Source organism: Achroia grisella, unplaced genomic scaffold (assembly GCF_030625045.1).
Source record: "Achroia grisella isolate CSIRO2021 unplaced genomic scaffold, CSIRO_AGI_Agris_v1 utg501, whole genome shotgun sequence".
In the NCBI taxonomy this organism is placed as follows: domain Eukaryota; kingdom Metazoa; phylum Arthropoda; class Insecta; order Lepidoptera; family Pyralidae; genus Achroia; species Achroia grisella.
Genome location: NW_026712897.1, coordinates 1,403,268 through 1,429,946, shown reverse-complemented (window position 1 = coordinate 1,429,946; position 26,679 = coordinate 1,403,268). Strand labels below are relative to the sequence as shown.

General features: G+C 30.7%; 1 protein-coding gene across 1 annotated transcript in view; it reads right to left on the bottom strand.

Annotated features, from left to right (window-relative positions):
- LOC131846134 (synaptogenesis protein syg-2-like) overlaps positions 1 to 26,679 on the bottom strand; it is a 112,157-nt gene that overhangs the window by 26,255 nt on the left and 59,223 nt on the right. Inside the window, exons 3-6 of the mRNA XM_059195362.1 lie at positions 22,436 to 22,644; positions 9,315 to 9,425; positions 7,826 to 8,032; positions 1,771 to 1,925 (exon numbers count right to left, since the gene is read on the bottom strand). Of these exons, the coding sequence (XP_059051345.1) occupies positions 1,771 to 1,925; positions 7,826 to 8,032; positions 9,315 to 9,425; positions 22,436 to 22,644 (682 nt within the window). The remainder of the gene's footprint in view (positions 1 to 1,770; positions 1,926 to 7,825; positions 8,033 to 9,314; positions 9,426 to 22,435; positions 22,645 to 26,679) is intronic.

The window sequence follows — 26,679 nt, the reverse complement described above, 5'->3', positions numbered from 1 at the left end:
GCACAGATACATCAAGCAAATGAAAGACAGAATTGGAGTCGTTACGTGTCGTGACGTGAGATTTAAAGAGTATGATGGAAGATCGTAGAAAGTGGCAAAAGGTCGATCAACAAGAGCATTGCTCTTAAATTTATGAATAAATGAATGGATATATGTTATTTTATTGAAATCCGACGATATTTGACAATTTGGAATAAAACTAGATAATACAATTATTCATTCAATTTGTTTATTATTATTACTTTACAATATAACATATTGCAACTGACAGTCTCACACGTCATATCACAACATATATGTAAGTCCGAGTCTATATTTATTATTATTATTATCATTTTTTTTAACTTTATTTGTTTAGCTGACATTATTATTTCCTATTAACATATTAACTTCAGCTGCGATTTAGTACAGTAGAAGTTTTCGTAGGGCTAATTGTGTTTCACTGGGTGTTTATTATATATACACATATTTTAATTATTTATATATGATATAGTTTATATATATATTTATATACCTATACATGTATATATTATTTTTATTTATTTATATATTTGCGCATTTATAGATTTATGTATTATTTATCTTTTTTAAACTATTAACTATTGTTTAGCAAGTGCATCATAAGAAATCAGAGTTTCCGGCTTCGTAATGATACTGGTCAACTTGTAAGTCGAAGAAATCAAACGTTCATACTTAAGTATAACATGTTTTTTTTTTGTGAAGTAACACTAATAGGTACCACTTAAAATAAACCCCGTTATAATGTATAATTAAAAAGTTCTATACCTTTTCATTAGTGAATACAATAGGCTTTTGCTTGATTAAAAATCGGAGTAGCAATGCGTGACACCAGTTATATTTTTTATAGCATAGGGTAACTTACGGCTCACCTGACAGTGAGCGAATTACAGGAGTGTTCCCTACCTTTTCGGAATAATAAATTAATAAATAACCCTGGACAATTAACACGACGCCATCTAGTCCCATGGTAAGCATAGCTTGTTATAGTAGACAACTGATAAAATACATAGATATATATTTTTTCGTAAATACATAATATGTTATATACATGGAAAAAACCCAGACCGACACAAACAATCATACTCATGAAAACAATTGTTTGCACCATGCGATGAATCGAATCCACGATCCTCGGAGGTATAGCGGTGTGCTAAACCACTAGACTACCTAGACCGTCAGCACCTTTTCAGAAGGCCCTTTCTGTAAGGTAGAAGTGATTAGAATGGAGAAAGGGCTGCTAACCCCCCACTCATCATGCGAAATGCGAGTATTGGGTTACATTTCCGATTATCCAGATGGCCCATTCGTGTTGCATAACCATAAAAGGTTACTAACTGTTCTACCACTAAATTTTCAAGTAAAGAGAACACCTTAGATATGGTAACTAAAATAAATAAAGATAAATAGATCGGTATAGATAACCTGGCCAACGTAAAACAGTAGCCAAATAGGAGGAAGGATTGTGGGTAATAAAGAGTAGTGATCCATTGCTTGTAATATATCTCAGCTCGAGAAGTATAGTCCACATAGAAACCATAGTATTAATTCGCAACCATCACCTAACAAAATCTAAATCTCACTATCTTCTACTGGCACTCTACTATTTAACACCATTAGAACACATGGGAGCTCTTTTTCTTCATCAAAAAATAGACTAATATAATTTTTATTATAGAAAACATATATTTCTTACAGTGGGGTGTTAATGGATTTGTATGTATGGATAGAAACATAAAAATAAATTCGTACCTTTTGAACTCCAGTAGCTATCATTTGTTTATCATCTAATAACCAGGTAATAATGGCAGGCGGCCGAGCTCCCACCGCCCTGCAAGCGAGTTCAGCCTCAACACCTACTGATATAGGTTGCTCTCTCGCTAGTATCTCCACTAGTAATGGCCGTACTGAAATGAAAAACAAAGTTAAACGGTCTGCACACAACCCTAAAATCAAAGGCAGTATCGGTATAGTGATTAGGAACGCCCAGATCACCCCTTGTGTGTTGGCAAAACGGGGCTAATTTCACATCGGCGATGGTTGTGATTTTACTCCAACCATTGCTGTTCCAATATTGTACTTAACCCCCTATATTAAGGACTATATCGTGCGGCATTAGTAATAAAATAATGTAGTGATAATGGTAACAATATTACTGTTAATATAATTATAATAAAGTTAGAAATTATTCCGTAAATTACTTATTGATTTCTTTTAATTACTGGTAGACTATTCCAGTGAATTATAATTCCACTGATATATCTATCACATCATTCCATAAATAAACATACAAATGTGCCTTAAATATAGGACCGATGTAATAATGAGTCTAAACGTAAGAAAGATAAAAATAAAAGCTCTAATGCTTTTCCATTAGCCGCATTAGTAGTTGAAAAGTGTAATAACAAAATACTCACTAAAAGCTGCAAAGACTGGATCGCGAGTCTAGCGTGCATTACAAAATGACATCACGAATTATAATAATGGAGAATAATTTCCTGTTACTGGGATACGGCGTCACGCAGGACAATGTAGCCAAATAAAAACTAATGGTCGCACGGTGGCGCGAGGTGACACAAAAGAATTCCACCGTAAAGCGTCATATTCCGAGATAATCCGTAGTCAGTTTGATCTAGGTTAATCGCGTGGATTTGCGCGGATTCCGCTTTGCAATAAGCGAGAATGAAGATAATGCGAATGTTATGAAAGTTTCGCTATTTGTCGCATATTGAGCACTTGAAGATGTAAGCTGTACAGAGTGGGTAGCGAGGGAAGACTTATAAAATTAGAATACTACAGACTAACTACTACTGAAATAACTTTGTACGTAGTTTTAATAGCTAGAATTATAGTAGTTATTCATATAAACTACTGAATATTGTAGATCAACATTAAATGGAACTAATCGAGAGTCAGTTTAATTTATATTTATCAAATACACTATTGATTCCAAAATCGAATACATAATAGTACTCGTAATATCAGTAAATATAATATTTTTATCTCCTATTTGATATTTTCGTTTAGAATATAAAATGAATGTACATATTACTGGTTAATCAAGTAAAAACAAAATATTGTCTATAACATGGAAATTACTATATGTATAGTCATATATTCCTGTTATTAAAAAAAAACATATACAGTAACAAGAAATATCTACACTGAAATTATAAAGAGGTAAAGTTTATGCGTCTGGGTGTAGAGGGGTAAACTCCGAGGCTAACTGATCCCATTTAGAAAATTATTTTAGTGTTCGATAGTACATTTATCGAGGAAGGAGTGAAGCTGTAATGAAAAATGTTGCAAAAACTGGTAAAGATCGCGGGTCGTCCAGTGTGAATTAAACATAGTGACCAAAAATTTAATTTCATAAGCATTTACTCATTCTATCATCATCTGCTTCTTCCTTATCCCATTTATTTGGGGTTAACATAATATTTTTTCTCTTCCATTCATCCCTTGTCGCAGTCATCTCGTTATTTACTCCCTTACTTACCATATCATTTTTCACACAGTTCATCCATCTCTTTGTCGGCCTTCCTCTGCTCTTATAACTAACTACATTCATATATAACACCTTTCTTAAAACATTATCATTATTGCTACTTATTACATGCCCATACCAAGATACCATTTACTCATTTTATACGGGAGCATTAAGTTCCCCATCATACCATGGAAGAAATAGGATTGTATACTAATATTTCTCCCCATATATTAAAGTTGTTAATCCTAACGTGCAACTACTACTAACTTACTTACTAGTATTAGATTCAATACCGTTTTTGTCCTACATTTTAAGATATTATACAAATTATAGCCGTGCTAAAATATTTTATTCATTTTTCAAACAGTACACACTGCGTAGATATGCGCAAAACATTAATAAGGCAATAATTTTAACCTTCCACCTCAACCCGACCTGACCTTACTTAGACATCCAAGACTGTACTTACCTCATAGTTCATAACAAGCACGTTTGTGATGTAGTGCTCTGTCAGTGTTAATAATACGATAACGCAGTTAGTCGGACAAATGCCAGAGAATCAGGCGGTGTTCACACATACCTACTCAAATTGCTAAAGCATTTGAACTTACAATTGAATTTCCGAATATAAAATACCTTAAGCAGCCATTATCCGCGCTGGATTTCTAAACCCCTTCGTTAAACTTTTACACTTAATAAACATTAATTCAATATTAAGTGTGGAACTTGTAATGAAGGGTTGATAAAATGGAACAATACCTCTCATGAAAGGTCTCTGTTAAAAATAAAATATAAACAACTCAATATTTAAGGACTTATAAAATTATTATTATTAATTATTAGTCGATTATTAAATAAATAGAAATTTTACCTTTATGCAAACCATTTGGCCTTGTGAACCGAGGTGCAGAAAGTTTAGAAATTGTTTTCTGATTTCATTTTTTTTTATTTTATTTTATTTAGATACAAACCGGGGCATGGATATATGATATAATGTTGGATGATGAATAGATAATACAAAAGTACCAGAATGATAAAAGGGAGAGGTAGTCTAATTACTGCATAATTTTTTATTCAGATTTCTTCTTCATTTATATATTTAATTTATTCCTAAATAGCACTCTTTTAATATATATATATATATCTCTTAAATGTATACCATTCTCTTCAAATACAGTTTCGTAATTAATTTGTTTGCAATTATAATAGTTATTAATTTTTATTTTTTATTTCATTTTTTAAATACAAAATCGTTGTAATAGTCACTGAATGAACTGAGTGTGACACTATTGAAATTTCGAAAGCTTTTAAAGTTAACAGAGCATGTAATGTAGTCTTTTCACAATTGTGTTTTATTCATAACTACGACCAGTTTACATTTACCGAGGTATGTTATTGATTTTATGGCTCGCTGGCGGAAATTGTATTTTTTTATTAAATTTATGAAACACTAATTATTTTTCCCGCGATTTATTATACCTATTAAATAATTAGTAACTTCTACATTTAGGAGAGTGGAGTGTAGTGGATTAATAGCTGGTTATTGTTGTGAGTGCTGCCCGACTAAACAAAGAAAGGACCAAATACAAAGTTTTGCTGTGCGATGGACTCTGAAAATATTTTATAGATTTTAGTGCCATAAACAGCCGAAGAAAGAGAGGTGTGGAATTGCTAGCAATCATGAAAGAATTCATAGGAAAGTAAAATGCGATGGCATACTTTATCTAATACACCTTTCGGCAGTCGGTCAAAAGATACGTAGCTAGACTTGCCCCCGTTTCGCACAGCCCATTCGAATTAAATTTAGTACTGAACCCGTCAGTCTCGGCGAAGTTTCGTAAACTTTGTCAGATTGTAAAATTAATTTGATGCTTTTTAAGAATTGTCCTATTATTTCATTTAGTATTTACTGATATTCCCAACTGTATATTATATTCTGGAATTAAGTATTTTTACTGCTTTTTATACAAAACACAGGACAATGCGCAAGAATCATCGATTTTAAAACTAAAAAGAGTTGGATCTATTAGAAATACTTAAATACATTTATTTATAAATACCTAAACAATATTTATAGACATCACCAAGATCAACACCAATACTCATGGTCATGAATAGGTCATGTTCATCAGCGATAATACAGAAATCTAATAGTTAAAGAATTTTTCAAATCAGTGCAGTATTTTTAGAACTTATTCAATAAAAACAAACAATGTAATCCTTATAACAAACATTATTAACAAACAATGTATCCGTATTAATATATTTTACTTTTTAGGATTACAAATATATAGCAGTGAAAGCCTCAACAAAACTAAATCTAATAAATTCACCTAATTGCATTTAAACGTCACATTTAATTCTATAATAGTTTAATGACAATGGGATCAAAGAGAATATAAATCACTGCCTACTACTTTAATTAGTCTGATATTTATTCCGTTGAACAAACGATTGAATATCGAAAATATCCAAATAAAGAACGAAATGGAAATGGACTCATTTCTCTATTATTGTAAATGTTACAATAGAACAAAAATAGACGAACGGGAATGAATCATAACAAAACTGTTGTATTATATCGAGGCATTCTATTTCATGAAATAATAAATGTCTGAAGTTTTTAGTATTGATTTGAGATCGTCGTTGCTTGTTGGTTTAATAACCTGAATTACGCCCAAAAAGTTCTGTGTTCCAATTTGTCTGACAACAAAGAAAAACTATATGAGTCAATTTATATTTTTGATTTGTTCTCCGGTGAAGGGGACACCAATATCATACCAAATATAATCCGAGAGATGGCGTTAGGCTCGCCCCCTAATACGTTCGATTGAAATATGCCCAGCCAAATGTGGACATGTCAAGTGTTGCGTTGACCAAAACATTAACAGTTGACAATACCTCTGACAACCTCACCTGGATTAACAGTCGTGATGTTATATTATTATTGATATTTTTTACTTTCAATTAGACAAACTATTTTCATCTAGCATTTTAGGACAAATAAACAAAACAATTTTCATAATTTTGTACAATTTCGGTGCACCAATTACTTTGATGGTTATAATTAATGTTTTTAAAGAAATTATAAACGCTTCGTTAAGCAATTACAAATTACTCAGTGAATCGTTTATGAGTAGATATTGTTATACTTGAAAGAGGAAATTGCTTTTTGCCAAGTGGACTTTCAGTGTCTATATTTTACGTTATATAGTAGTTATTGTACACTATTGTGTCAGATAACGACCCTCGTTACACGGGTTATACGCCATTGTGCCTCTAACCTTCCACCTCCGACCTCTTAATATAGGCTGACGAAACACTCCATGAGTTATTATTGTACTACATAACCATACTCGCAACAGATACGGAAATCTTGTATAGTTTACGTATGTTTTAACAAATGAGTTGTCTACGTGGGAAGGTTGAATGAAAGCGAAATTGTATTGTGTATATTCAGGGCTGTCTTAAACATATCCTGCATTAGGGTGCAAAAATCAGACCTCCATATATTCTCCATATAATTCGAAATTCGGGAAGGTGGAGATGGAAAATAGAGTTATTAATATTACGGTTATATATATTTTAGTATATATTTTATTGTGGTGTTTTTCACAGCATTTAATTTTGGTAGTTACAAAATTATGTGCAAACAAAGCACATAATTTTGTAACACACAAAAAATATACCACAATGGTAATCAAAATAATTATACAAATACAAGTGTCCAAATATTATCAATCTTTTCTTGTATTAGTTACAAGAAAATATTGATAATATATCAAGTTAGAGAGTAATATATTTTTGAAAGATGATTTTTATGAAAAAGATAAATTTATCGCAATAAAAAGAGGTGGACAGGAGCGATTTGAATGCCATAGAATTCTGCTTGTGGTTGTCTGCTGTGAATATTTGTTTCTCTAGTGAAACCAAAATTTAAAGAATAAAAACTAGTAGAAATGCACTGATATAAAACTAGTATATAAATAATAAAAAATACTAGAAAAATAAAAAAATTGCGAGTATTTTTAAAAATACTCTTTCGTTTTTGTTTTTATTCTTTAAATTTTGATAGTTTCACTTTTCTAATAGCTACGACACAATATGATGTAAATTAATTAAAGAGATTATTATTTCTACTAAATGCCAAAAATTTTCAAACAAACAAAATATTTAAATTTTTTTTTTGATATATGCTCTAAAACCGAATGGTTTAAATTTGTTTTCCCGTGTTTACTCTATACTAATTCTGTCTGTTTATTGATGGACAAAATATAATTAAAATATTAATGAAAAAATATAAAAAATATTACTTACAGTACAATTGTATCTGTACATTGACCCTTAATGGTGGGACCTGCATCGTGTTGTCTGCAGTACACGTGTATACTGCTTCATAATATTCTCTCGTAAGCTTCGGTATCCTCAGCTCCAAGAGACTAAGTCTTGAGCCATCATCGATGGGCTCTAGAGTAGCGATAACTTTGTCATCTCGCCACCAGCGTAGTCTAGGCATTGGTTTACCTGAAAAATAAGCATGATATTTATATTGCCGTTAATTTTTTATTTTTAGTACACATGCTGACTGCCTTATTAAAATGGAAACTATGCCCTATAAATATAAGTATAGTACAAAGGGCAGTACAGCAGAAATTTTTAGTAATTAGTTACTATCTCACCTTTTAAATCAGAATATAGCTTAAGAAAAATGATTGTGCACAGCGATGATACAAAAACACTTGATTAATGTCTCTTTTCTAGTATTATTATACTAGTAAAAGTGTTACATTTTCTTATAGTACCACTTTCATAAAGAGATATAATCATCCTATACAACACAATCAGCCACTTCAAATTCTTATGTAAAAGAAAATATTAAATTAAAAAAAAAAAATGTTTATCTACAATAGATTAAAATAAAAGACAACGTGAATGTAAGGGAAGAGAAAGATCAAAGAAATATGAATAAAATAAACGTAGCAATACATCAAAAGGAAAGGACACCTTCAACTTAGTTATTATTTACGAAATTCTATGAATTCATACAAAGAAGTTCGCTCCATGGCTCATAAAGGTAGCAACTGACCTGTATCAATTCAATGCAATGTGAACGGAGACATGAGCAAATAACATTTAAACACTTTCGTACCTTGTCACAATAACAATTTATTGTTGTTATATAAAAATGTTTAGAGCTGACAATAATATCACTGTAACAAAGTGCCAAAGTGTTATATATGTATATATATATATATATATATTTATGTGATTAGAATAGAAAGCAAGCCAACGACTTTCCTGATGGTAAGTGGATTATCCTGTAATTCACCAACATATCACACTCTTAATCTAAACATGGCTTATAAAATATGGTAGGCAACTCACCGACGTAGAATTTTATAAAGTCTAACTATGCATTCTGCGTATGTGTATTTACATCTAGTGTATAAGCCAAAACAAACAATAAATAGTCTATAGGATATAAGTAACCATTAAAAAAGGTTAATTTATATAATTTATAGCATCCACATCGAGAAGTCAGTTCTATTCTCAATCAGAATATTTTATACGAGACAGTTCTTTAAAATATAATATACTAGCTGTACTCGCGTGAATTTTATAGTCTATGTGTGATTCTGTTGTATAAGCTATACTATCGTTGAAAGAGTAACAAAACTATATTCATCCACACGCACAAACTTCCGCGTTTATAATATCAGTAAAATTCTCTTAATTTTAACGGCCTCTTAAATTTAAGTAGCAATAATGACAATATATGTATCTATAATAATGTCTCCTATTTTACCTCCACTTACAACACAGGTAAGTTTCAAACTCGTGTCTTCTATGTAGGGTCCAGCTACGCCCACCACTTCTTTGTCTAGCTCGTCGAATATTTTGGGCTTTTCTGGTAGTTCTGTGAAAGAAAATTATACATTAACATGTGATTTATTTTCTATTAAATCTAATATAAATTTAAAACATGTTATGACACAAAAGACTTAATTAATGACGGACCGCGAAAATGGTGACATGTAAGAAGAGTGAACTAATTGTGGAACAACTGCTGGTAGTGTGTGGTATCGGAGTCAAGGCCAAAGGGTGTACTCAAGGCCTTTAAATCATCATGAAATAGCCCGGTCGGTGTATCCCGTTTGCTCCTTCCTATTTCTGTAAGTACACATTCTTCTGCTGGTTTCTGGGGATATTCATACCTCTCTCAGGCAGGTGAATAAAATACAAAAGATTTTTTCTGCAATTTAAAGTTGCAATGTACCAAGAACTATTTGTTGTAAATACGTGTACATTAATTTTATTGTAACATATTTTGAGTAATTATATGCCTATTAAATATTTAATTTTATTATCATAATAGTGACAATTTTAAGGTTATATCTACGAGTAAAGTACGTTGTTTAATTTATTTGTCTGATATACATATTGCATTAAATCTTCTTATGTCGAGAATCCATAACCCAATATTACCACACAATAAAAGGACTATAAGGAGAGCTGGTATTGGTTGTACTTGGTACTAAATGTGAGTGTACCTATTATCGTCGTACGTCAGGATTAAGATTAAAATTCATTCCATAATCTTATAATAATAAAAATATATTGTAAAGAACTCAATTGTATGACATAAAAATTAAGAAATACTGTGGAAGTCCCTAGTTCGTAATAAGGCGTAGGGAGCTAGTCTTGATTATACTTCTATGCTTCTTTATGAAAATTGCTTTATTTTTCAATAACATTTAATTTAATTGCAAGTTGTCATGTATTTTATAACAAAGATAAAATATCAAAATAAACAGTTAATTCTACGAATTTCCTACAAATGTTTGTGACATTTGTTACGAACTCGGAATATTAAATTTTGTAATGTAATTATTAATATCAAACAAGTTAAATAAGTAATTACTTACTGATGTACCCTATTACGAGTACATGTTTTATTGTTTTTGTTTATTTTTACATAAGAATTTAGTACATAGACATAAGATATTTATACCCATCCAAATTACTGCGAAATTAGTTTGATTTCCAACAAATGTTTATTTACTATAATATTTTCAGAGGCCATTTTAATGACAAACATAATCATTAGTCATATTAGTACACAGTCATAGTTGTTTTTAATTGTTTCACTTGCTGTTTCGTATTCCGAACTTCCATAGTCTAAGCAGGTTGTATTACCGGCATGCTTACTGAAGCAAAGGGCGCTTGGTAATACTGGCCACAAATAAAAACATGTGGTCACTTAAATTTCGAATTTAGAATTAAAAACAATTGAAAATAAGAACTAGAATAAAAGGGACGCTCCGTAATTTTAACTATATAAAACAAGAAAATTATTTATTTAATTATTACAATGTAATTGTTTTTATGATAATATATACTCTAGAGTGCGTGGCTACTAAACATTACTACACATCGGGACGTTCCTGAGCAAAGGTGAGTAAGTTTGGTTTTAGATTGCTTACTTTGGGGTGTTCGGAGTGTGGAAGACATTCTACCAGGTCGAAATCGTATTTTTACTTCCTTTTCCATTAATTATTTTCTTTTCAATAAATACAGTCCATTCTTTATATTACTTTATAAGGATTTGTAATTCAACACTTACTTTGGTGACAAATATATTTTTAACAACTTTACATGGCCTTTAAATCTACAATACAAATATTAAGATTTTCTTAGTCTTAATATATATATTATATATTAAGACTCTCGCATTCTAAACAATCGAATTAAAATCGCGACAAAGACTTTTCTTAGAGCATTAGTTCTTAGTACATTATAGTGCTTATAGTAATGTCCATACAGAGTAAGTGGTATTATAATGTAACTTGTATCATTTACATGTGGTGTATAAACATATTTTTAGGTGAATTCAATATATAAAGAGATATTTTTTTTCTATTTCAATATATTTTTAATGAACTTATTTACTTTTTTGCTATACTTTATTTTTATATTTCCCTACTTATAACAAAAAACTAAATAATAACTGGGGAATATTTATATGAGGTTCGAGAAAAAAGTAATTACTCTAAAAACCAGTTTAGGCGATATTAAAAAAAATGTGGAGTAATTAAAATGGAAACTATGAAATTCTATTAAATTCTTTTTTGCTATTTTTTATTTTTATATTTCCCTATTTATAGCAAAAAACTAAATAATAACTAGGGAATAATTATGAGGTTCGAGAAGAAAGTAATTACTCTAAAAACCAATACATATTATAGGCGATATTAAAAATAATGTGGAGTAATTAAAATGGAAACTATGAAATTCTATTAAAACATAAACGATATTCAGAGTATCATAATTATACGCTCTATGTTCAAAATTGCCTGCATATTATGTAGAGTATACGTGATTTCACGATGATATTCAGTATAAAGGCAACAAAGTCATTTCGGCATCGTAACCGATGTTGTCAGCAAACCACGAACATCGGAATATCGATTTGATAATGCAAATTGCAGCCTTCATACGTGTTCTTGTTCCGGATTCACAAAGCACCATGATTTTGTTATAGTATATATCGATATACATACAAACATTATATAGTTATCTATACTTAGATATTTTAATTGTGCACAATGTACGTCTGTTAAGTTGATATTATATATTATATAAAAGTTTGAGATTATTATTATTAGCCAATGCTCGATCTGGAATGTTCTAAGTGTTATATAGAATCACGATAACCATGAATAACTAGCGAACGCAGCGAATATACGTCCTATCCGGACCAGACTATTAAATCATTATTTTAAATAATCTAATTCATCCAAATCGATTCAGCTATTTAGGAATAATTTGACAAATATACTGACAGAGACATTAACAATGTTTTTTTGTCTTTGACTAATATTAATCTTCAGGTGGAGTTTGTGCTGAAGTTTGATCCCTATTTAATATAATAAGCGGTTTGAATACATAAAATAAATACAAGATAAAAATTTGATAGGTAGATTGATATATTATTTTGTGATTTGTAAACGATTAAATGTTAATAATACAACAAACGTTGTCTTTATACATTACTAGCTACCCGCCCTGGCTTCGCACGGGTGTACATGTATTATACATATAAACAGAACTTTCATGTTAAATAACTCTACTGCTAAAAACATTAAAATTCATTGCAAAGATATTCTATTCAGATAAAATTTGTTTTTGTTACATTTTGGCAATGAAAAATCGATTCAGTAAACGCAAACGTTCCCGCAACTTGTTAATCTAAGCCACTATGTCAGAATTTCAGCCCTAATCCCGTTGCATCATTTATTTTACTTTAGCGTTGTATTCCTGCGGTGAGCAAGGCTGCCAAAACTTATTAGGGAGAAGTCACCCGCATGTGGCAATCCTGGTACTGAATCAAGTACCACGTATGTACTGTAGAATAAACGCGAATGGATTCAACTTTTTAATATTCTTCATAATGAATATTCAAATTATATGTAAATTTATATAGCTTGCTTCACACGCTGTGCTATGACAATGCAATTAATTGTGACAATGAATTGATCCGATGATTAAGCCTATTTAAAATTTAAAAAGTAATTTCATATATATCCGATATATGAAATTATTTTGTAAATAAAATTTATTATCCTAAATGTAAATAAATTATTATAACTTTCTCTAATACTTTGTAACTACAGTATTGCAGTGAGTATCAGTGTAAACGTAGTACTAGCCGTAAATACGTGTCTCCTCTACTACATTATACCTCAATGGTTGAAAACAACGTTTAGAAACCTAAAAGAGTTTATTCTCTTGCATTAACAAATTACTCTATCTATATTTTTATAGAACAGAACCATCAAAGGTCCCAGTCGAAATGAAACCCGCTGTGATAAATTTAGAGCACGCACGGTGGGGACTGGCCATAATTGAGTTACCCTACATTAAACTTTTTTCCCCTGGACCGTATATTGCTAAAATAAAGGGCTCCCAGAGACGTCCCGGACACAAAATTACTTTAGGCCCAAAGTAATCTTATCGTCGACATTGTGATTTTTTTAGATGACGGGTTTTATGTTTGACAGTTGATTGCATTGAATGAGGTATGATGGTTATTGTTATTCATATTATTAAAATGGCTATGTGTTTGTAGAATATCTGCATTACTCTGTCTTTCAGCGTAGTTGTAAGTTTAGTGTTTCTGTACATAGAAACACGGCTTGTGGTATATCTATGTAATATCTAGTTATCGAATAATGTAATATTTATCTTTATTACATATAATTAAAGTTTTGTACATATGTATAAGCACTTTTATATTTTTTCTATTAGATTCTAATATACGCAGAGGCTCTACGTATATTAGAATCTAATTTTGCTCAAAATAATTTTGATTCAAAGTACCAAAATGGTAGTGGACAAATTGTATAACAGAATAGTTTTGGAAGTCGATAAAAATATCATAGATGGTTATCATTTTAGTATAGGTAGTATTTATTATGCACAACTAACTATTATAACATCAAAGTTAAATCATTTAGTGGTGACGTAGTTAGTTGCCATATGAACAAGGCATGTCAGTCTATATCTATCTGTAATAATTATAAAACGAAATTGAATTGAATAACTGTAATTATTTAGCCATTTAGATGTATAGCTGCACGCTTTCTTTCTTATTATAGAATAAATCATTAGTGTGAAGTGTGTTAACATTGAAGGAGAGAAGATTGCTTCGAGTGGCAGTTGTTAAGAATGAAAGCCACTTGAGTTCATGATTTACTTGGATTAATGCCTCCAGGTTGAAAATTAAAATTTGAATGTTCAATATAGCTATAATATTATATATATATATATAATTAATATAGTAAATAATTATCCTGGACAACTTAATAGGTATTATATAGATGCAAAATAAATATACCTTGTACAGTCACTTTTAAATAACAGATAAAACATTTTGGTTTGTAATAATGATGGAAAACAATCTGACTAATAGAAATATATATACATTTAGAAGAAATGTTAGAGACCGCCTATCTGAGACAGGCTATACCTGTCGGCATTAAAACGACGTAATGTTGCTTAACAATGTTTTAACTGTCACTTTATTTGAAGGAAAGCCAATTTGGTTATTTGTTATAAGTTCCATACTTTGGTTTCCGATTTATTATGCAACTAGCTACCAGCTACCTACTTTGCACGGGTGTATATTTATTATATGTATGAACCTTTCTCCTAAATCACTCTATCTACTGCTAACTGCATCCGTTTCGTAGTTTAAAAGATCTAAGCGAACAGACAGCGGAAGCGACTTCGTTTTATATAATACTATGTAGAGATTTATAATATTACCTTGGTTTGCCTACAAAAAAAAATACAAATGCAGCCAAATCCAACATGTATAACACAAGAGTCGGAGCGTGAAATTTCTCTTATTGAATTCTCTGAAACCGGTATAAATGCCTGGTTTCCACACATTCATATATTTTTCTTTTAATTTTGATGTTTTTTTTCTATTATCATGATGGAGTATAAGATATAATACTATTTCTTTTTGGGTTAACTCTCATTCACTATTGTTCATTTTTCAAAAAAGTGTTTAATTAAGTATAAGAATTTGTTCATTGAAAATAAAATTGTATTATTATTAATTTTAAGAATATAACCAATACTATCTTTACATAGTATGAAATAAAGTCGCTGCCGCTGTCTGTCCATCCCTATGTACATATAAAAAGCTTAGGGCTTTAAAACTACGCAACGGATTTTGAAGTTTTTTTAATATATAGTGATTCTAGAGGAAGCTTTATATATATAATACATGTACACCCGAGCAAAGCCGGGGCGAGTATCTAGTCATTAACATAACAAGACGTATGTGATATCTAATCGTGTAATATGTAATGCGATTTCGTAGGGATTACAATATCCCTAAAAAAGAAAGAAGGAACCTGTGTAATAAGTATGATAGAAGTGTACACTAGTTTCTTGTGTTATTAGCATTGTGCACTGAATTTAAAAATTGAATAATTCAAATTTGGAAGTGTAATTTAAGCGGAAATTAGATAACCAAACAGTGATTACATAATTCGACGTAGTAATAAAACAAAAGAATTATTGCCTCAATAAAACTAAAATTGGCTGAGCGCCAAAATGCAATATGTGAGTGGCTAGTTGAGGTAAAATGGTTACTATATGAAGCAGTGTATCCGGGACAGTTAGTTATACTTTATTAGCATTTGAATTGCATCACTGATCAGCCATGAAAAATATACTATTTTTATGGTTTATATTTATGGTGCAAGTAATATATTTTTGACAGCCTCGGTGGTCTAATGGTTTAGCATACCACTTTACTATCCTATGACGGGTTCGATTCCTCACACGGTACAAATATTTGTATTCATGATTATGATTTTTTGTATCTGGGTGTTTTCTATGTATAGTTATATTATGTATTTATTTACAAATAAAATATTCATATACATATATCAGTTGTCTAGTACCCATATCACAAGCTCTACTTAGCTTGCGATTAAGCGGCGCTGTGTATATAACAATAATACTATCTCAGGACGATCGTGTAAATTATTTCATTTATTATTTTTTACCATTCTCAGATTCTAAGCACGCGTTCTATCTATGAGCATATTTTTATTATGATTCGCTAAAATAGTAACCTCTTTAGCAAATTATAATAAAAATCACACAGTCACACGGAATCTGATGTCTTGTTCCATTTCGGAATAATTCGGGAAAACTTTTCTAATGAACTCACAAAAGGAACTATATCGTGTGGTCTTGCTGGCAGAAAGGAGATTTCCCATTTTCTGATATATGAATTTATCTTACTTAAATATTCCCTGTTTTTGATGTATAATTGGGTTTTTATAATGGTTTTAATATTATATTTTCTATTTTCCACACTTTGTTTTTTTTTTTAATTCTAAATAATAGTTTTTATTCTAAGTAATAATCTGTGTCTTCTACTCGTGATACAATTCATATTCCAATTTAATTTAGATCCGTTTAGACATTAAAAGGAAACAATCAGACAGACAAAAATTTATAATATTAGTTTTTTTGGGATGCATATACCAACTACTAATATTATAAATTTTTGTCAATCCCAAAAGAATTACTGACTTTTCACATATGTCCGTATTATTTAGTGTGTCTCTATTAGCTATAGTATATCATATTGTATCTCCCATAATAACCCGACCATCGAAAAACTCGCATAAATATGAACATTCACTCGAAATGTTTTCCTAATAAATATTTCATGGGCCCTAAAACGTTATTCCATCATGATTCTGGCAAGATGTTGGCCAATAAACCGCCACTATTTGGCTTCGCTCCGACACAGCCAAACATAAATTTGTAAAGGACATGAAACAGGTGACTTGTACTCTGATAAAATATAGATTGCTCCCAAACTGTGGAAGCCACACTTTACTGTTCATTGAATTTTTTTGTTCTATTCCTGATACGTTCATATGAGGATTATTTTATTACTTTTTTGTTCACGTTTTCAACATTGTTTCAAACTTTTTTTATTGCTTAGATATGAAAAAACTCTGAGGAATATTATTTCATAATTCATTAAACGCACTCAAATTTTTAGGCAAACAGTACCCTTCAAACATTTTAGTACAAGGACAGATATTACATATTCACCAAATCATATATATTTACCCTATATAATTGTACTATTTATGTTCTATTATCTGGATTCTGATTTCTAGAGTAACTAAACCTAGGTAGAATAAAAGTCTTATTTTCCCTAAAAGTGTACTAAAGTAAATTGGTTGGTCACCCTTTCAATATTACCTAACAATGTTGTTGTAGTTTAGTTATTTTAATTACCAATATTTCTTAGTATTAACAAACCGTATACATTCTTCATTTTATAGATACATAAAATACGGAAACAGGCGAGAATTCTATATCTGTTAGGTAATAAGCTTATACGAGCATCAAACAACCTTTTCGTCTTTTCTAATACGTATTAATATTGTACTCATACAATTCTAATTATAAAGTAAACATATTTTGCTATACATTGTTCACTTTTTGCTTTTACCTACGTCGTATTTTATAGACGTAAAAATTTGCATTTTATTACTATTATAAAAAAAATCTATATATAGTCACCTAATAATGCAATATTTAGCTTTAAAATGTATGAAAACACTGGTCACATACTATTTAGATATTTCAAGGCAATATTAAATTTCATTTTAAATGTAAACATTACAAGTTTTTAATGGCTTGCAACGGAAATTTAGTTTGCCTTTATACTTACAACCGTAAATTATTTAGCCTCGCTATTATAATCTATTAGTATACCTTTGAGGTTGGTAAATCTATTAAAATATCATTATAAAGTTGACACTAAAGTCGCGTAGGTAGGTCTTGTATAATGCGATATCTCCCTAGCTCCCTTAGGACCTACCTTCTACCTTCTTCTGTGTTAGAGTTACCAACCGTCCTGTTTTCCCAGGACATGTCCCATTATTTGAAGTATCCTGGTTAGTCCTGAATAGTTATTTGGCAGCGTCCTGGGTTTTTATAATATACGCGCTTCTTAATTACTAATTTTCAACAGTATAATTTTATCAAATGATTTTTATTAAAAATCTGATTATATTAATTACTTGAATTTTTCTACATATTAATATAACTATTGCAACACTATAACTGAGTTTTGTTTTAAACTGGATAGTCCTGTTGTTTTTAACTTTCAGTCCTGGTTTTTTAAATTTGGGCTTGGCAACCCTATTCTATATAAATGTAAAATATATCGTCATTGCGTTTAGTTAACAGGGTATGCTAGTTTGCAGTTACTTGTTACCTTCCAGGCGTTATGCACCGTATGTCTATTGAAAAGGTTCTCCCTGTCAGTCGCCATTGTTTTACTATCTGTAGTAGGGTGACCGACTAGCCACATTCATTTCGGAAAGGTAGTGTGGGAAAGATGGCGCTGCTGACTCCCAAACGTCACACATTGGAGCCTCCGATCAACTTTCATAAGATTGCCGAGGATAACAATCATTTTATTTTATAAATTAACCAAGGAAAGAATAACATAGTAATCTACAGGAATATACTGTAATACAATGTATGCTATACAATGTCTACTCATACACAATATAATAAAGAGAATAAAAATCCAACAAAAGCTGTGAAAATAAACCATAATAATTAAAATAACTTAGGGAATTTATCACAGCGCTATATAGTTTGTGACTACATGGCGCATTAAGCATAGTTTGTATTACGGATACCAAATAACTGACAGAAATACTTATATACATTGTTTTTGCAAATACAAGTAAATACATAATGCAGTAACGACTTTTTCTCTCAGCTTTGTAGAAATAAAGCAAATATGACATAAATAGACTTCCAGATAAAGTCGAAATAATTGACGCGAGAGATGAAAACATAGTAAGTTCATTAAAATCCTGTATATTGTTATATATTTATAATAAAAATGTTTATATTAAAAAATAAATTTTATTCGAAATAAAATATTAACAGAATTGTGTACTGAGTGATGCTGAGTTATGGACGTGAAGACGTTTAATTTCCGTACCTACATTATAATTTTGCGTAGAATTTTATATATACAAATGTATAGAGTTTTTTAACCCAGGCTTTGCCCAGGTGCTTATAACTTTGTGAGTTTTGTGTATATTATTACAATAACTCTGAAAGACAATGAAATTATTTGTTAAATCAATGCGGTGGTTTCGGAGTTTACTTTGGTTATAACAAGATACACTCTCTCTCCCTTTATAATATATCTAAATATATATAACTCAAATGTAACTGACTGACTGAGATAGTGATCTATCAACGCACAGCCCAAACCACTGGACGAATCGGGCTGAAATTTGGCATGCAGGTAGATGTTATGACATAGGCATCCGCTAAGAAAGGATTTTGATAAATTCCACCCCTAAGAGGATAAATTATCGCGAGCGAAACCGCGGGCAAGAACTAGTACTAGTACATATATAAACTATAACAATAAACTGTAACTTATTAGAGCATATCGAATTTACACGGAAAGTTTTTGGCATGGGATTATTATAATACAATAGTAATAAAAAGAATTTAATAAACTTGGGAATAGATACCCCAGTGGTGTAAAGCAATAACGAAAACGGGTTCAGAGGAAACGAAAAACGATTAATCTAGTTATTTTTCTCAGTTGTACCAGGACCTTCTGAACTGTTATAAAACAATTGTTTTAATTTATAAATTTGTATTACACTTTAACATCACTTTTTACGTTTTCTCAGAAGGTTCCCAATTCGATTCCGGGCAGAGACATACTTGGAGAGAGAGAGAATTGTGGGGGATTAGTGGTCTCATTGTTAGCAATTTACATACTAAGTCGATCTCTAAACGCTCCCTCCACACATGCTGCGGTTAATTCATGATGATTCTCGATGACGTGCAATCCTAACTAACTTGACTTCATACTCATCAGTTACTGGTGTCTTGCTAGCGTATACCGTTAGCGCCGGCAGGTGAGGCACCATACCTTTGTTACCATACAAAAATATTAGACGTAATGGGTACGTCTAATATTTTTGACTAAATAATATTGGCCTTTCTAGAAATTCTTTCTTGCAATTGGAAGAAACTATTCTCTACAATACAAACTCGGCTCGTTTAGATACCAAATATAAATTCTCTGCAATGTGCATCTTCCTATTTAATCAGAAGAATAAATTAGTAGTATAAAGAATAAGTGTCAATAAAAATATGATTACTATTAGTCGTATTTTAATGTCTATCAAAGAGAGTAAAATTATATTAAATAAATAAAAGTAACGTCATTAACTAAATTTAGATCATAAATTTCAGATACTTAAATAATTAATAGTTATGATGTGATATATGTATATCTCCAATAAATACAAAATGGCGACTACTACTTGGTGTTCAAGGAATGTACGGGTATAACGAGGCATATAGAAGTTTCGACTTAGTTGTGAGTTTGAAGTAGTTCAACATTGAATTGATACTAGTTTTTTATCATAAAAATATCTGGGAGTAAAATAAGTATTTATTGCTTAGTAAGCTTTTTATGTACATATATTATATATTTTTGATGACGATCTCTTTTTTATCAATTCTTTAAACTATTTTCAATAGATTTTAAGGAAAGAACATAAATTTTGTGAAAGTCAAGTACAAGTGTCTCAATTACGACTACAAATTGTCTTAATTGACAATTTGTAGTTTGTGATCTTTCAAACGCATAAAGTCCAAGTTCTCGACTGAACTGGACGGTGGGGTATATATTTTATTGTTATATGTGGCACAGTTAGCTATATTTATTATAGATATGTTATTATTTAAATTATGATATTTCTTTTTTTGTAATGTCTTTCTTATAAATTATTGTATTCACTGATATTACATTTTAATTCATTTCAAAAGATAACATGTTTTTTTGTTATTGTTAATATTCAAAATTTAAAATATATTTATTCATGTAGGTCTATTACAGACTCTTATGATATGTCAAATCTACCGTCAGTTCGGAATGATTTCGAGATGAGAAGAACTGATTAGAAACTTAGCTCGTTTTTTTTTAATGTATATTGTTACATTAATACAGCTTCATTTAAATTCAAATTTGGGAGAATAGAGTGACCACTAGCATATGCTATTGAGAAAGAAAAACAAAACAAACTTATTGTCATTTAAATAACGAAATACTATATGCAGTTCAGTCTCGATATAGTAATGGATAGTCCAACTATCATTATTATTTATTAGACAAACCGTTTATTTTATTAGTAAAGTACAAACAACAATTCGAGACAGCTCTCCTATATTGTCCGGTTTGCAATTGGTATGAATAATTACTCCAATGCAGCTGCAACTTGCTTCTAAACTACAAGTTTGACGTCTGTATACATTTTACGATAGTTTTCAAAGTGAAGTAGTATTATTTCATTGTTGGAGCAGAAAGCTCTCATATAACTAGTCGACAGTTTAACTTACGATAGAAGTAGATTATATCAAATATTACAAATTAGCGTCTGGAGAATTAATATTCGGACTAGTGTAATTAATGTAACTAGATACTATATACTACGTATAATATATAGCCCATGTTACTTGTAAATACCTACTATAGTTTTCTATTAATAAAATCAATATTAAATATTTTAAAAAAAATCAGTCAGGCATTGAAAATCATTTTTTACTCGTTTTTGTACCCGTAACAGTTTATATATGAGATTGTATTTCATTGTATAATCTATCGCTAGATTCTATTATAGTAGTTTTCTAGTATTTTTTTATTATATTAGAGACAGAAACGAAACCGAATACTAAGCTTTAGGTCTACAAATTCTATGTACTTACCATTTAAGTAACTTAAGTAATTACCATCTTGCAGACAGTACTACATGTTGCGCAGTGGTACTAACTCCAGATTTTAACTGAAATTGAGTATTTTCCCCTGGGCAAAAACCACACTGAGATAGGCCACAGACTTATATGTACTGTAGCATGCAGTATCAGTATTTAACATACGAATAATGTATAATAGTTACAGTGTACACATGTTTATATAGACGACCTCGGTGATCTAGCGGTTTAGACACACTGCCTTACTTCCTACGGTCGTGGGTTCGATTCCTCGCACGGCAAAAACATTTGTATTCATGAGTATGATTGTTTGTATCGGTCTCGGTTCGGTATTTTCTATGTATAATACACACACAACGGCCTAGATGAGAGGCCAATTGCGGAAAATGGAGTCCAAGTTCCATATATGTATTTATGAAAAAAAACTATGTATTTGTATCAGTTATCTAGTACCACAACACAAGCTTTAGCTAGCTTAACTATGTTGTAGATGGCGCTGTGTGAATTGCCCTGAGATAATTATTATTATATCGTTACTACACTTACCTATAACGTCGAGTACAATCTTGTGATTTCTCGTTGGAGATACTTTGAAGTCAACCCTGCATCGATACAGAGCTCTATCTGTCGCGAGGACATCGCGGATGCGTAGTGATGATGATGATGAATGTGAGTTCGAAGGGTTCCATCTCGCACGACCGGCGAGAACGTCGTCTGCCCAGTGCGCTGATGGGCCTTTGACTCGCCCATCATAACTGAAATAGATTAAATTCAATTAGTCAAGGTAAACATTTTGTACATACTTGCCATAGTAATAGATATATTAATACTTTTTTAAGGGATGATAATGGAATTGTGCACTTGCCTGCGCTAACAGTATAAGCTAGCGGGTATAAACTAATGGAGAATAATAAGATGAGTATGAGGTCAGATTAGTAGCCTATCTTGGCAAATTCGCCCGGAAATTAAATTTGGTTTCCAGGAGGAACCGTGTGAAGGTCAACCTGGCATGGTACATTGCTAGCTAGCTTGGGGCTATTAATCCACATTACTAACAATACCCTTCCCTATCGAGATTCCTAAACTACTCATTACTGTTGTAAGAAATTTGCAACTTTATTCTTAATTTATTATTTAGAAATATATATTTTTATTGCTATATATAAACTAATATAATAGCAATAAAAATATTAGTTCATACGGATGTAGTCAACGAAAAATATGATACATTAGAATCCTTTTGCAACCTGTTTCGATTAAAATAAAACTAAGTAAGTCATATTAATTTAGCGATTGATTTAAAATTAAGTAACTAACTAAGAATATCACGTTTACCTCAATCCTAAAATCTTTACTCGTCAAACCAAAATGTCATGACATTTAAGAAAATTCTTGGCTTTCCCACCCCCATTTGATTTTATAATACGATTTGTTTCGGTAACAAACGGGTATTATTTATAATCCTTCTTACCATTCACCGCAGTCCTATCAACAATGCGTTTGCGGCATAACCGACATTATATGACCACAGGTTGGTTCACAAAGTACATTTCATTTTATGCTATTAATTCATTTGTAATATAAGCTTTTGCAGTAAATGGAATTATTTATAATTGTATTGTTTAGTCGATTTATATGTTTTACATTTACACATTTTTTTTATATGGATGATATTGGAAACGTTCACGTCCGTCTTCGCTAACGGTATACACTGGTGGGAAGAGAGATTGCAAGTAATCCACCATGTCAGGTTGACCTCTACGCGGTTCCCTCTGGAAACCATCGTGATAAATTGCTGGTGAACTTGTCACCATGGGCTAACAATATACCTAACTAACCTGACCTCATATTCATCTTATCATCTTCCACTGGTATCCCGCAAGTGTAAACCATTAGCGCAGGCGGGTGCACAATTTCATTATCATCCATAAAAAACAGTATACACTGGTGGGGCACCACAGGAGTATGTGCATGAGGTTACGTCAAATAGCCTAACGTGCCAAATCACTAGAAATTTATCACGATGGTTTCCAGGGAGAAGCGTGTTTAGATCAACATGACGAGGTATATTGTTAGCAAGAAGGACATTAGTCTACATTATTATATTATACTTCCCCCTAATTGTAAATGGAAAATTTACACGTTACTATTATTAAGGAGCTCCTAATATTTCTATACTGTTACAGATAGTTCAGGGTCGACCCGTTTGTATAAAATTTACAATTGTAAAGAGCCGTGAGAGAAGTTTGTAACAATGTTTTTCATTTTTGTTCGTTTTCTTTATATGAAAATATTTTTTTATGTAATAATACCTATTTTTATACTAGCTAGTCCTATGCTATCCTATACTAGCTAACCACATATCGATTGTTGGTCAGCTGCCAATTTAGTGTAAACATGTGAATGATTGCAGCGTCAGCTTGCTATTATCTTTTCACGCCTCCCTTAAATTCCCTTCGATAAACATCGCCTGAAAGTTTATATATGATTCAAAATATTAATAATTTAATATAAACTTTCAGGCACTACATGGCATTCATAAAAGAACTTTAGCCTCTAATGCAGATATTTTTTTAACATTATATTTTTCCACTACCGTCCTGTTCAGAGTTATATATTAACAACATATTCTGTGAAAATTTTATCCGATTTAAGTGAAACCTTAATACACATATAGACAAACAAACAAAGAGATCACAGTCTCCACATTTTTTATATATATATATAAAATTCTTATTAGACTAGAATTTTATATATAAAAATTTTTTATATATAAAATGCTAGTCTCTAAATTTACACACATATAGTGTGTAAATTTAGAGACTAGAATTTTCCTTCTTCCTATACAGACATCACTATTGTCGGAAACGTTAAAATGTGTGAAACTGTTTTTTTTTCATGGGAATTGAAGCATTTAATAGCGTGACTTCCTTCCATAAATAATACAAAGTAGGCACCTAATAATCACACAGTAAAAGTCGTTTATATATGAATGTATTCGATACAAATGGTCCCGTACAGTAGACACGTGTAGGTTTTTTATATACTTCTCCATTACAATTGAGTTATAAATATTTATAATAAAAAATTATAAGTATATAAAAAAAACTTTTGTAACACAATTGTTTACTAATATTATAACCGTGAAAGTTTGTGAATATGGACGGATAAATAGATGAATAAATGTTTTTTACTCTCCCACGCAAAAGCTGAACGGGTTTTGATAAAACTTCACAGTAGCATGTCATATACATCGGAATAACAAACGTCTTTTTACATGCCATTCATGGTGCAACCGGGTGCACAGATAGTATGTTTATATTTTATTGACTGCCGAATTAGTCATCCATTTTTTATATTTTATATCAACTTGCTTCATCTATCTTACAAGTGGTGACTTGTAAGATAAAATAATGCTTGAGGGCTCCCAAGGAAGTCATAACCGACATTAAATATAGCAAAGTTTGTACATTATGCCCGCGGAATTCTAAAAAATAAGCAATTACTCAGGAACATTAGCACAACATTTCAAAGTCGTTGACATCGTTTTTGTACTTAAGTATAATTATTTTGTGCCCCACTGTACCATTTGTTTCCTTCAAAGCTCCCTTAAACATGGGTTAGGTTACGGTTATTGTTCAATTTTGAATTTTATTACTATTACAATAAAAACTATTCTTCCAATCGTGAGGAGACTAGATATTTTAGAATAATTGGCTTGTATTTTATTATATTATATTATAATATCTTAGTATTATTATAAACGTGAAAGTTTGTTACCCTTTCACGCAAGAACTAGTATAGGATTTTAATTAAACTATACAATAATATAGCTAATATATCAGAATAACATGTACATAGACTATAAACTTCACGCCGGTGAAACCGCCGGCAGAGCTAGTTTCAAACAAATAAAACTAACTAAATAAAATAAAACTAACTAAATAAATATTAAAAGCTCTAATTAACATATATTATTTTGACCAATTCAAACATTAAATAAATTGTAACATTATGTAAATTCGTTCGTTTTTATGTTATGGAATGATTTTCTCTGTCTATCATATAGCTAGCTCCCTCACCATCAAATATTTTAACATCTTTTACCTTCAGACTGTAGTTTTATTTAGTATACTTTGACAACGTTTGGTGTTTGGTGGAGTTTTCCTGGAAAATGAAACGAAATGTTGAAGGTTAAGCTCCGTTACCCAGATGTTACTAATGTTCAATAATGTTTTTATTGTTTGATATTTTCTCAGGTCGATCTGTGGTTATGTAAAAAAATATACAATAGTAATACCTAAGTAAGCTAAGTAACCATATTAATTGAATTACAAGGAATCTTTTATTTTATATTTATACATATAAAAAAAATTAAGAGTCTGTTTGTAATTTAAACTAACAGCTTTTCACCAAATTCATATAAATACTTACTTAAAAACCATAATTCTCACTATTTGTTCCTGCTCATGTAATGTTATAAGTAGTAACTTAGGCCACGTTTAGATTTTATAAATTATATTTATTTTAATTACTATAAATAATCTGCCGTTTAAAAAAAAGAAATTGTTGTTTTCAACAACAACATTTTCTTTTTTTTTTACATTTTCTTTCAACAGTTGAGTTTCATGCCAAGTTCTCAATTGAATCTCTACACTAAACCGGACGGTAGGGAAAAATATTAATAATAATAAATAAAAAAGTTCTTTCTAAATAAAAGATTTTTGATTTTGAGATTCGATTAATTAAAAAAACTTGAATTCTAAGCGGACGAAGACTCGGGTAACAAC